Source organism: Carlito syrichta, unplaced genomic scaffold (genome assembly GCF_000164805.1).
Source record: "Carlito syrichta isolate Samal-C Ts95f unplaced genomic scaffold, Tarsius_syrichta-2.0.1 Scaffold152208, whole genome shotgun sequence".
Taxonomy (NCBI): Eukaryota; Metazoa; Chordata; class Mammalia; order Primates; family Tarsiidae; genus Carlito; species Carlito syrichta.
Window position 1 is genome coordinate 31,764 of NW_007096304.1, and position 13,489 is coordinate 45,252.

The 13,489-nt window shown below is 44.3% G+C and overlaps 1 protein-coding gene across 2 annotated transcripts in view; it reads right to left on the reverse strand.

The window, feature by feature from the left end:
• The window catches only part of GREB1 (growth regulation by estrogen in breast cancer 1), a 99,185-nt gene that overhangs the window by 22,199 nt on the left and 63,497 nt on the right, over positions 1–13,489 (reverse strand). For both annotated transcript variants that reach the window (XM_008050575.2, XM_021708851.1), the window contains 3 exons: positions 4,001–4,340; positions 3,007–3,122; positions 470–669 (listed from right to left, as the gene is read on the reverse strand). In XM_008050575.2, the coding sequence (XP_008048766.1) occupies positions 470–669; positions 3,007–3,122; positions 4,001–4,340 (656 nt within the window). The remainder of the gene's footprint in view (positions 1–469; positions 670–3,006; positions 3,123–4,000; positions 4,341–13,489) is intronic.

A 13,489-nucleotide genomic window follows, 5' to 3' on the forward strand; every position in this document is an offset into this window, starting at 1 on the left:
CAGCACGGGCAACTTGGTGAGACCTCATCTCTACAATATATCAAAAAATAGCTGGGTATGGTGGCACATGCCTATAGTTCCAGCTATTTGGAAGGTTGAGGTGGAAGGACTGCCTGAACCCAACAGGTCAAGGCTGCAGTGGCTGAAAGTGTGTCACTGCCCTCCAGCCCAGGTGACAGAGTGAGACTCCAACTCAAAAAAAACCAAAAAATTCTAGGACTAGGAAGAACCCATAGGGACTATCATCTCACACCAGAAGAGGAAAGAAAAGCAAAATCAGAACTCAAGGGCTTTGCCATTTCCTTCAAAGACGAAAAACTCTCACCCAGAGCTGTTGCCCAGCAGACAGGCCCCCAGACCTGATGAACTGCAGACACCTGTCTACATGAGCACAGGTGGCCTCAAAGAGTAAAAGCTGAGGGAGATTTGTGGGCAGGAGCGCCTGGGCTGGGGTCAAGCCACCCCTCACCTTCTGTCCCCAGCTCCTCATCTTCGTTGTCTGTGCTGCTCAGCTTCTCTGCATCACTCTCCAAGGCCTCGCTCCTAGGCCCCTTCTCCAAAGGCGCCTCATTGCTCACAAAGTAGGCAGCTAGGCCCAGCTCCTGCTCCAGGGCTGTCCTCACCAGGCAAGAGGAGTTGATCAAACGCAGGTCACAGTACCTCAAAGACCTAGCAGGAGAGAGGGTTTATCATGTACCTTCTATAAAGGGGGTGCCGCTCCCAGTGCTGAGAGCAGCAATGACCAGTACAGCACTCTGCCTGTCTCATTAGGAATCAGGACTCGTGTAAATGGAAAAGGCAACAGCATCGCTGGGAGTGCATAGCAACAAAGTCAGCATAGCGGTAAGTCTTTGGGGCACTCGCTAATTAGCCCTTGTGCCGCACTGACTTTTGGGTCAGACTAAAAGGGGACTCGAACACCAGCCCTGCTACTTCCTAGTGGCAGGCCTTGGACAAGCTATGCAAGCTTCTCCGAGGCACTGATTTTTTTCATCTGAAAGATGGGACTGAATCTTAATAACTATCTAAGTACACTGTTGATTAAATGTAACAAGTAGACATTTAGGTATTCAGTCACCATTTAACATGCGCCATGGTCTGTGCTAGATGCTAAGGATATGATGGTGATCAAGACAGATACCAACAAGTGATGACATCTGGGAGCAACACAGGAAAGATCAGTGTGGTGCTCAGGGTGGTGGATAGAAACATAACCAAAGCGAAGGGCTGAAGAGGGGCAGATGTGGGTTTCGATCGAGCTCTGCAACTCACTGCTCATGGGACCGCAGGCAAATGGCCTTTCATTTATTCAACTGCAAAACAGGATAGTAACACTACCCCTGCAAAGAGTAAGTGCTGCATTAAGAGTTTAGCACAGTGCCTGGTATAGAGATGGTACTCAAGAAATGCCTGCTCAAATTTAAAATAGATTGAGACACTGACTTAGTCCTTAAGGAGCTGAGGAATAGAAGGACCAACCCACGTGAAGTAACAACAAGGAAGGTCCAATGTTCCAGAACCTCCCTTTACCTGGCCCATGAGTGTGAAACATGTACTGGGCCTTTTGCTTCAGTGTGGTGTGGCCCCAGGAAAGAAGCAAAGTCTATAAGAAGAATCTAGAACAGTGCCTAGCATACACAGGAACTCAACTAATGTCAGCTCTTATTGTTTTGTTACACAGACAGCAGATGTCTGCTTTTCCTCATGGTACTAAGTATTTAACCCTTTCCCTGTTTAACCAGAGGATACTCACCAATAGTGCTTGTGACTATAGCGTTTACTCCAAGATTAAAAAAAAAGAATGACAAAATATAATAAATACAAAATATGCTGCAAATATAGTAATTCTCTTTTTAAAATTTTTGTTCTCATTAGGATTAGAGACAAGTTCTGTTTAGAAATAACTCTAAGAACAGTTTTGGTTTTTTGGGGGGTTTTTTTTGAGTTGGAGTCTCACTCTGTCGCCCAGACTGGAGTGCAGTGGCCGCTCCCGGCCACTGCAGCCTCGACCTGCTGGGCTCCGGCGATCCTTCCGCCTCAGCCTTCCGAGTAGCCGGAATTACAGGCATGCGCTACCACACCTGGCTGATTTTTTGATTTATTGTAGAGATGAGATCTCGCTACCCAGGCGGGTCTCAACCCCGCGGGCTTAGGCAATCCACTCACCTCAGCCTCCCAAAGGCGCGGGATTACAGGCTGAGCCACCGAGCCCGGCTTAAGAACAGTTTTATGTTTTCTTTTCATGTTGAAGACCAGTCAGATTTGCTTCAGCCTCAGAGAGGGTGTTTATGTAAAATTAAATGAACATGGCAATGAGCTGTACTTTTTTTTCTAAACGGGTGAAGGGTTAAAAGCCAACCTGTCACTACCAATCCAAACGACTGCCTTTCGGGAGGCCAGTGACCTTCCTGAATGTCTGCCTGTCTGTGTAGTGGACTAGTGACCCCTGGGAGACACCGAGTAGACATGAGGCTGAGGTCTACAAGGCTGTGATGGCCTTGGAGGAACACAGGCTTTGAGACAGTTCACTCTTTGTGCTGGAAGAACCGGCTCTTCCCAGGCAGCAGAGTCGTCCCCTTCCCAGATGCCTCCTAAGCCAGGAGGGGACCAGCCATTGTGGCAACCTAGGTACCAGTGAGAACTGTGGCTCTGAATCCTGGAGATGATACAATGCTGTCCTAAGCGGAACTGTCAGCCCTACTACACTCAACGAGCCCCTGGGGAAAATCTGAGCTCAGGAAACAACAGACCTCCAGCTGCAGAGCCTCCCCTCACGAGCCCACAAGCCTTTCTGAGAATCAGGAAAAACCCAACGTGCCTCAGACGTATTTCACTGCCACTTCCTGGGAAACTGTCACAATGAATATGCAATTTTTGATGCCTACAAATGTGAGCAGTGTCACCTACTGTCGGGCAGTAGTAGCTCGGCCTGGCACATTCTTCCCAGCTGGGGCCCAGGCAGCCGGCTCTTCAAAGACCCCCAGGGACATAAGCCCCTGTCCTCACCTTGGCAAGGACTCCCCATGTGGGTCCATCCCACTGAAGATTAGGATGCAAGGCAGGCCCTCCAACTCCAAGTAAGTCTGAGGTCTCCACTCTGCATCCTCAATTTTCTGCCACATCTGCAGATTAAAAAAAAAAAGAAATAAAACCATAAGACTGCTTATTTTCCAACTAGCCAACTTCCAGTGGAAACTTGGTATCTTCCCATTGATTTAAAGTCCCCGAAATATGTCCATTGATTAAAAATAAAAGTTATTTGCACTGCAAATAAACACATCGTCCACTTCACGGCCATATTTTCACCCACCTAGAATGTACAGAACAGCCAGCCAGAATGTATTCAAGAAATATCTGTTAATTGACTGATTCTTTGGGAGAAAGCATATATATACTTAACTGTTCCTAACATTTTTTACTATGATCTCTCACGGTGCTGACGAGCCTTTCCTTCAAATTTTCCACTCGTGTATCCTTTCAGTATTCTTTCCCTAACCCTTTTGTGTTTTCTGTCCCCTGTAGGTCAAGTGAGACTCTATATGGGTCAGGCACTGAGTTAGGCTTTGAGGCACTGAAATCTGGGGGGTAGCCCTGTCCCCCACCACCTAGGAGAGGAACAGAATATCAGACAGGGGACGCAGCACCACCCCTGGTACTGGGGAGAGTGGCTTCCTGAAAGAGGAAAAGATACAGAGCAGAATTCTGTAGAAAATTAACATCAACTAAATCAAGAAGAGGAGAAGCATACCTCCAGGAAGAAAGAAAAGCACTCTGCAACCCAGAGGTCTGAAGCAGCAAGGCAGTGTCTGGGGGAGCAGTATGGGGACATCTGGGGTGGAAGTCATGGGTAGGGAAGTGAGAAGAGGAGGCTGAAAGCGTGGCCAGGTCTAGAGAGGCCATGCTGGTCACGTGAGAGGTCGGCTGCCCTTCCCCGCCCCAGGCAGACCCCTCCCCTCCCAGGCGGCCATGGCACCTTCTCGCCCCAGTACCCAACACCCACCTTGAGTTGCTTCACAAAGTGCTTCCCCACAGTGATGCCGGAGCTGGGGTTGCCCAGGATGATCTCGAAGTGCTCCTCCAGCGCCAGCCGCGCCCGCACATGAGCCAGCCGCTCGTAGGCCACGGCCGCCAGGGGCGAGCAGGGCACACGCAGTAGGACCATGAGCCCGTGGCCACAGGGACACTGCTTTGGGGAGTTGAGGAGGTTCTGTGTGATCTCCAGCGTCTCCACCGACGTGTAGTTCTTCATCTGCGGGAGGCCACTCACGGCCATCAAGGCGGCTGCATAGTGCTGCACGAGAACAAAGGTCCTGATCACCGCGCTGTGCAGGCGGGGAAACCTGCAAGGAACACAGAGAGACCATGCCCGTGACAGCCGCACCCAGCCTGCCACAGGACCCACAGCGCCCTCCCTGGCCCTGGGCTGCTAACAATCACCCAAGGCACCCGTCCCTCTGGGCACAGACAACACCCCAAAAACAAATAGTGTGCTGCCTTCAGAAGTTGGTTGCTGGAAATCCAAATGAGAAGACTTCCTTACAAACCGAATCATGAAGTCCTTTGCTTTTTCCATAGGTTTGTTGCTGTTGTTTCTCTTGTATATTTCAGCACTTGGTACTTAGCAGCTGCTCCATAAATAACTGTTCAATGAATGAACAGATGAACGAATAATATAAATACCTACTTTTTCAATATTAGATTAACGTATATTTATCTGAGAAAGTAATTTGCCCCAGGTTTCCACCAGAAGTAGGGGTTCCCTACTGATTTCCAGCAATCAATATGTAAATGTGGCTAGGCTCAGTGACTCAACCTGTAATCCCAGTACTTTGGGAGGCCAAGGTAAGTGGCCTACCTGAGCCCGTGGGCTCAAGACCAGCCTGGGCAACTTGGTGAGACCTTGTCTCTACAATAAATAAAAAATTAGCAGGGCATGGTAGCGCATGCCTGTAGTTCCAGCTACTTGGAAGGCTAAGGCGGAAGGATCGTTGGAGCCCAGCAGGTCGACACTGAGGTGGCCATGAGTGTGCCACTGTACTCCAGCCCGGGCAATAGAGACTCCAACTCAAAAATAAATAAATAAATTTGTAAATGCAGCTACCACATCCACCAGATTTTGGGGGACAGTTCTAAAGGCACGTCACAATGTTCATTTCCATTACAGTCAGTTATCAGAAATATAACTAAACGTGGTTTAATTTGACAGACTAATTGCAAATCAGAACATATTCAACCAAGCCAAGAATCCTAGTTTTTGCTTCAGAAACCGTGGATACCATGTGTGTCCCATGCAAAGGTGCTCCCATGACCACATGTGCTGCTAGAGTGGTTCTAACCCACATATCAAACAGAGCCCAGGGCACTGGTGGAGAAATCCAGGTCACTGTAGTTCACTGTGTTTCTCAGCAGGAATAAATAAATTGACATCAAGTTTATATACAGTGCTCTTGTGGGTTTATTTAGCCAGATTGAGTCCCTCTGACTCAGTAGCTTTTTGGAACAAATGTAAGGTATTTTCTCGACCTATAAAGATGGGACCTATACCATGGCCATGACACCCTGTAAGTGCTATCAAGGCAGCCAGCTCGCCTTCCAATGGCTGCTCTGATGCCAAGACATTGCGTGCGTCTTCTTCCTGCCCATTCTCCTCCTTTTCTTCATGCCTCCCTTAGTACTTCAGCTACCTTGTGGGTGACAGAAGTTGAAGTTGACCTGTAAAACCCCCATTATTAATGCTAGTGCTGCCTTAAGAAGGCGTAACTGGTCCACAGACACTCCTTACCAGCTCTGGGTGCACTGGACAAATAACACCCAGGAAGAAAGAAAGAGAGAGTGATATAGAAATGTGTTCTGCTCAAAGGACCAGCAGAAACTTCTGCTTCTGGTGAGACAGAGCAACAGAGGTCAGATTCATCCTCCCACCTGAAACAACTGCAAAACTGGTTGAACATATAAAACAACAGTGTTTCAAGGTACAGGACACGAGGCAGTGAAAGCCAGTGATCCTGAACAACATGAAACAAATTAGATGAGCCCCAAGCTTCCACCTGGAAAGACTTTCTGGGATGTACTCAGGAAGGGGGAACTCAGGAAAAATTCAGTGGTCTCCCTGAATTGAGGAGATACTGGAGTCCAGGGAAACCAAAGCAGCTAGAGATCACAGGCCAAAGTACCAAAGAAGAGAGAGCTGCATAGGTAGAGAACTTCAGAGATCTTCAGAGGGACCCCCTCAAGTCTTCATCTAAGTAGTTATCAGTGCATGTATGTAAGGAAACCACCCAAGGCCAAGAAAAGAATTCTTTGGTTGCAAAACGATTAAACAGAACAATGTCTCAAGCTCACACAAGGCTGCAAACTGTTCCTCTTCCCACAACCAATCTGGAAGACCTCCGAGTCATGGAAAACGTAGAGTACTTACTCAGAGGGTTTTGCCTCAGTAATGGACAAAGTAAGTGCTAGAATAAATACTGCTCTGGTCCTGCTTAACAAAGTTTAAAAGCAAGATCTAGAAGGATTAAACTTTTCAAGTTACTTAACCGAATCCCAGAACAAAGGTCAAGATTTATAGGAACACAAATATATCCAGCACCAAACAAGATAAAATTTGCAATGTCTGGCATCCTCTCAAAAATTACCAGACATGTAAAACAAGGAAATATGACTTATAATAGAAAGGGGGAAAATTCAATTAATAGAAATGGATCCAAGAAAGACAGAGATGATAGAATTAGTAGACAGAACCATTAAAACAATTGTTGTAACTATATTTTATATGTTTAAAAAGCTAAAGGAAAGATTGAACAAGTAAAGATATTAAAAAAACACACACACAAAACAAATTCTAGGGATGAAAATTACAATGTCTTAGATAGAAAATAAATTAGACCTTGAATTTTTATGTGAATGACCTTGTCCTGCCAATCACAATAGATTGATTGGTACAGGTATAGAAACTCAACTTGGGATGGGCCTGTGTTTTCTTGGAATTTTTTGAACTGAAAAAAACCAACCCCCCCCACCCTCTGAAAGCTAGGGACTATGAAGCTCAACATGAACAAGGGCTAATATTGTTCGGCAAATGGAGGAAGCCAGTGGGCAGTGAGATACAATAAGCCAACATAAGGATATCAAAGACAAGATGACAGTCTTGGTAGTGTCTGAATATCTAACTTACAATGTTCTTGAAACCAGCAGAACTGTTTATGGTTTATTTATTCAATCTTTCATTTCAGAAGTAAGTCAACGCATCCCTCCCTTTTTCCTAAGAGAGTTCAGGTTGGGGTTCTGCTACTTGCAACAAACACAATAACTAATATCATCAACTATTAATGTGTATGTACATTGATGCAGTGCTACCTGACATCTTTTTTCTGTTAGAAATTTTGTCATAAAACTACACTTTAGTGAAAAAGGAAAATAAACAAACTGGATGGGATTGACAGGAGATTAGACATTGCCAAAAAAGATTAATTAACTTGAAAACATAGCAATAGAAACCAAAATGAAATGGTGGGAAAATAATGAATAGCACATCATGGAGTTATAGAACAACTGTATGTATAATTGGATTCCTCGAAAAGGAGGGAGGAAAGAAGAAAAAAATATTTGAAGAGATAATTGCTAATATTTTTAAATATTTGATGAAAACTCAGTTAATCGAAGCACAAGAAACATGAAGAAAACAACAAAGCATATCTCAATCAAATAGCTTTAAATCAGTGATAAATTTTTAAACATTTTAAAACAGCCAGTAGGGATTTGGGGTGAGACATTACATAGAGAGAAACAAGAGAGCGGTTGACAGCAGATTTCTTGTTTGAAACAGAAGACAGCGAAGCAGCATCTTTAAAGCTCTAAAAGAAAAAAAGAAGTCAACCTAGAATTTTACATCTGGGAAAAGACCTTTCAAAAATGAGGCAAAATAAAGGGTTTTTTAGACACACGAAAGCTGAAAAAGATTCACCAGTCTGTCCTACAAGACATTTTAAAGGAAGTTTCTCAAATATAAAAAAGATTATATCCGATGGAAATATGGATCTACACAAAAGAACAAAGAGCACTGGAAAGAGTAACTATATGGGTAAATAGAAAAGGTGGGGTTTTTTTTATTGTTTAATAGCGTCAAAAGATGATAGACTATCTAAAGCAAAAATAACTCATTGTGGATTTATAATATATGTAAGTAAAATATGTGGCAACAAAGTATAAAGCCTAGGAGGGGAGAAATAGAAATATACTAAGATAATAATCCTGTTCATAAAGTGATATGCTACCACTTGAAAGTCAACTGTAATAAGTTAAAGACAGCCAGGCGCAGTGGCTCACACCTATAATCCCAGCACTTTGGGAGGCCAAGGTGAGAGGATTGCCTGAACCCACAGGTTTGAGACCAGTCTGGTGAGACCTCATCTCACAATTAAAAAAAAGTAGCTGGGCATGGTGGGGCATGCCTGTAGCTCCAGCTACTTGGAAGGCTGAGGTGGAAGGATCACCTGAGCCCAGTAAATCAAGGCTGCAGCAACCACGAGTGTGCTACTGCACTCCAGCCTGGTTGACAGAGTGAGATTATGAATTTTAAAAAAAAAAAATTAAAGACAGAGAAAAAAAACTATAAAAGAACCACTAAAAATTGCAACAAATTTATAGCTGAGAAAAAAATCATAAAAAATAGAAGAGACAACTGCAAGATGATGGTAGATTTAAACTCAGCCATGAATGGATTGCCTGAGCCATGGATTCAAGACCAACCCAGGCAACTTGCTAATACCTCGTCTCGACAATAAATCAAAAAAATTAGCCAGGCATGGTAGCACATGCCTGTAGTTCTGGCTACTTGGAAGGCTGAGGCGGAAGGATCGCTAGAGCCCAGAAGGTCAACATTGGGGTGGCCGTGATCATGCCACTGCGCTCCGGCCTGGGCAATGGACTGAGACTCCAACTCAAATAAATAAACAAACAAACTCATCCATATCAATAACCACATCAAATGTAAATAGTCTAAACACTTCAATTAAAGTGCAGAGATTATATATCCATCCAGATTGGATAAAAAAGCAAGACCCAACTATATGCTGCCTAAAAGAAACTAACTTTAAGTACAAAGACACAAGAAGGCTAAAAGCAAAAGAATGGAAAATTATAATCAGTGCTAACATTAATCAAAATAAAGCTGGAATAACAATATTAATATCAAAGTAGATTTCAAGCAAAGAATAATATTCTTGGAGTCATTTCATAATGGCAAAGGCATTTATCAAGAGACACTTTATCAAAAATGATATACAAATGGCATATAAACACATGAAAAGATGGTCAACATTATTAGTGACTGGAGAAATTCTAGTTAAAACTACAATGAGATACCACTTCATACACATTAGAATGGCTAAAATTAAAAAAACTGTCCATACCAAGTGATGGCAAAGATGTAGAGCAACTGAAACTCTGTTGAGAATGTAAAATGAACTACTTGGAAGGGGCGGTTTATTAAAAAGTTAAACATACACCTACCACATAACCCAGCCATTCCACAACTAGGTTTTATCCAAGAGAAGTGAAAGTATATGTCTTGCCGGGCTTGGTGGCTCAGCCTGTAATCCTGCGCCTTTGGGAGGCTGAGGTGAGTAGATTGCCTGAGCCGCGGGTTCGAGACCCGCCTGGGCAGCGAGACCTCATCTCTACAATAAATCTAAAAATCAGCTGGGCATGGTAGCGCATGCCTGTAATTCCGGCTACTCGGAAGGCTGAGGCAGAAGTATCGCTGGAGCCCAGCAGGCAAGGCTGCGGTGGCCGGGAGCGGCCACTGCACTCCAGTCTGGGCGACTGAGTGAGACTCCAACTCAAAAAAAAAAAAAGTATATGTCTACACAAAGCCTTGTACATCAATGTTCATAGCAGTATTACCTGTAATAGCCAAAACCAAAAACAACCAAAATACCCCTTAACTGATAAATACTGTCATTGTCCTAACAAAAATTTTCTATTTCAGAATTCCAGCCACAAAAAAGGAAGAAACTATTGATACATGCAATATGGATGAATCTCCATATAATCATGCTAAGTGAAAGAAGTCAGACCAAAAAAAAAAAAAAATACAAATTGTGAGATTCCATTTATATAAGACTTTTAGAAATGCAAACTAGTCTATGGTGGGAGAGGAACAGGAAGAAGAAATGTCAAAGGGGCAGGAGGAAAGTTTTGTTCATTTTCTTGATTTTGGTGATGGTTTTACCAGTGAATACATATGTCAAAATTCAAATGGAATACCTTAAATATGTGCATTTTACTGGATGTCAGTTGTTCCTTATTAAAGCTATATAAAAATACAAATTAAAAAAGACAAGCATCGGGAAGCAGGAATTAGTGCCCAATCCCAAACAGCACTCACAGGTCAGGTACAGAAATGTACCCTGGCTGTGCCTCAGCAGAGAACTATGCCTGGCACTAAGCCTTTGTAGTTGCCATAAAGAAAAAAAGCTCTACAGACAACATGATGGAATAAAATGAAAATTGTTAAATGGCTAGATCTTTTTTATCATTAGGTCACAGTAGGTCTTCATCAGATCTGTATCTTATGAGATTTCCCAGTCATGTCTGGGATACCTGGTCAACTAACGGTTACAAGAGGCAGTAACCTCTGCATTCTTGTATCTCCTTCTGTTCAAATTACTAGTTTCAAGAGAGTTTTCCAGACAGATGATTCCTAGGAAAGGCAGCATAGTATGGTGGGAAGAACACCAAACCCAGCTCCCACCCAGGTTGCCACAAACAGATTGTGTGAACTTGGGCAAATCATACTCCCTCTTGGGGCTTCCATAATCACAAAATGAAGTGGTTGGGCTAAATGATTTATTCAGGTTCATACCTCAACATTTCAGGGCTTGACATTCTCTCCTCACTTCGTGGAATGTAAAACAATCTCCATGCAACATTTCTAGTTTATCAGAGAAAGAGAGGCAAGAGAGAGGATGATGATGGTGCTGGTGGTGGACATGGCGGGCACTGTTTCTAAGCTTTACGTGTGTTAATTCATTTAATCCTCATCACATCCCTATCAGGTAGGTATTATTATCCCCATAGAAAATTGAAGAACTTTCTAAAAGTCTCATAGCTAGCAGTGGCCTCAGAATTAAAACTAAGGAGGGATGATTTTGGAGCCTGAGAGTTCAGTGTGCAGCTATTACTGAGCATGCATATGCATGTTATCTCATGAAACTCTCAGAAGAAGCCACCGGGAAAGTGGGTTCATTTATACATGAGGACACAGAAGTTTAGTCAAGTTAAATGATTTGCCCAAACTCAAACTAATAAAGGGTAGAGCCAAGATATACTGGTACAGTGGTCAGAGTCTGCTCTTTACTAACTATGAGACTTTAGTCACTATGTCTTCGTGGTAATATGGTTTTAGAACCAAGTGATAGGGTTTGGGTCTATCTTTGCTATAAACCCCCATGTGACCTTATGCAAGTGACTTCCCCTCTCAGCCTCAATTTTTTCACCTACAAAATGGAGATAACAGTATCTCCTACCTCACTGACTGCTGTTATGAGGATTACTTTAGATAATAAACATAGAGTACTAAGGCCAAGGTTTATAACACACTAAGCACTCCATATATGTTTGCTGCCTGAGGAGAAGCTGGCAGAGAAGCAGGGGAAGGGCAGAGGCCGGTTATTGTAGCCTCAGTTGAAATCTTGGAGGGTGGTAAAAGGGAGGAAGATAGTGGCAAGACCAGTCAGCCCAAGTGAGTCCCATTGTGAGTGAATGAATGTATGGGAAATTTTGCATACATGTTCAGTGAATTAGTGGGCTTATGAGTGACTGACTACTCAGTCACAAGTGGGGACTCAGGAGAAAGTGGCCAGGGCTCTCCTGGTGAAGTGGTTGGTGCCACAGCTACTCTGCTTGGACCCTAGTGCTTCCCGGGGCACAGAAGCCAAGTGCCTTTTTTTTTTTTTTTTTTAATCAGCAAAGCCCTTTCCGGGAAGAAGCTGCTGGGAGAGACTGCCGGCTCCAGGCTCTGCCTCACCACTGCAGCGTCTGGTTGGATACTGGTAGCAGGGGCTGCGGAGGGAGCCCAGGGAGGGAGCCCAGAGGCAGAGCCTCTGGGGAAGATGAAAGAGGCACCTTGCCACCATCTTGAAAACTGGGCAGAAAATGCTCCGCTTGCTCACCATGGAGCAACAGACCTGATCTCTGTGACTGGCAGATTAACTACCCAGGGGTTGATCATGACCCAAAGAGAATACACTGAAAGCACAAACTCCAGAGGGACAGGACAAGTGCTGAGTCTCAGTCTCCCCACTCCCTACCCTGATTCAGCTGCAGGACAAAGGGTGTGGCCAGAAAAGGATGATGAAGACCTCCAAAGAGACCAGGCTGACCCAACCCCCTCCTCCCCAGCAATCCTATGAACATCAGACCCACACAACTTGGACACGACTGAAAGGGACAAACCCAGGTGTAGCTTGGATGTCAGCAGCAATAGGATGACTCCACTCCAGGATAAGCCTGGCTGGGGCACCTCCCACACCAGTAACTGGGAAAGAGACAATCCCGTACCTACCAAGCGGAGGGGATCCCCCTGACCATACAAGAGTGGGAAGAGAGGACTGAAGCCCCCACCCATCCTCACTGTCCCTCCTCCTTCCCTAGGCCAGACACTGGGGAGATTGTGAATGAGGCCAAACACTGGCAGGAGACAGCAGAGGGGCTTACCTGTGAGCAGCTGAGAGGAACAATTACAGAACCTGACACAAGAAGGCGTGGGGTTTTTGTTTGTTTGTTTGTTGTTTTTAAATTTTTTTCTTTTTTTTGAGTTGGAGTCTCGCTGTTGCCCAAGCTGGAGTGCAGTGGCATGCTCATGGCCACTGCAGCAATGATCTGCTGGGTTCAGGTGATCCTTCCTCCTCAGTCTTCCAAGTAGCTGGAACTACAGGCACACGCTACCATGCCCTGCTAATTTTTTGATTTATTGTAGAGAAGGGGTCTCACCAAGTTGCCCAGGCTAGTGTTGCTCAGGCAATCCTCTCACCTCTGTCTCCCAAAGTGCTAGGATTACAGGTTTGAGCCACCACACGTGGTCGTTTTTAAATTTTTTTAATATTCTTCCTCTATGCATGAATGTGTATGTGAGGGTTCATTCTGCATCCCCCATCCTTTTTCTCTTTTTTTCTTTCTTCTTTTGTTTTTTGTTTTCTGCTTATGTGTGTATGTGAATGATTAAGTGTTCATCTTTCAGGGGGGTGTTTTTGTTGTTGTTCTCTTCTCTTTTTTTGTTTGTTTGTTTTGAGTTGGAGTCTCAGTCTGTCACCAGGGTGGAATGCAGTGGCATACTTACGGCTACCCCAGCATCAACCTGCTGAATTCAGGTGATCCTTCTGCCTCAGCCTTCCAAGTAGCTGGAACTATAGGTACGCACTATCACACCTGGCTAATTTTATTTTATTTTTTTTTTTACTGTAGAGATAAGGTCTTGCCAAGTTGCCCG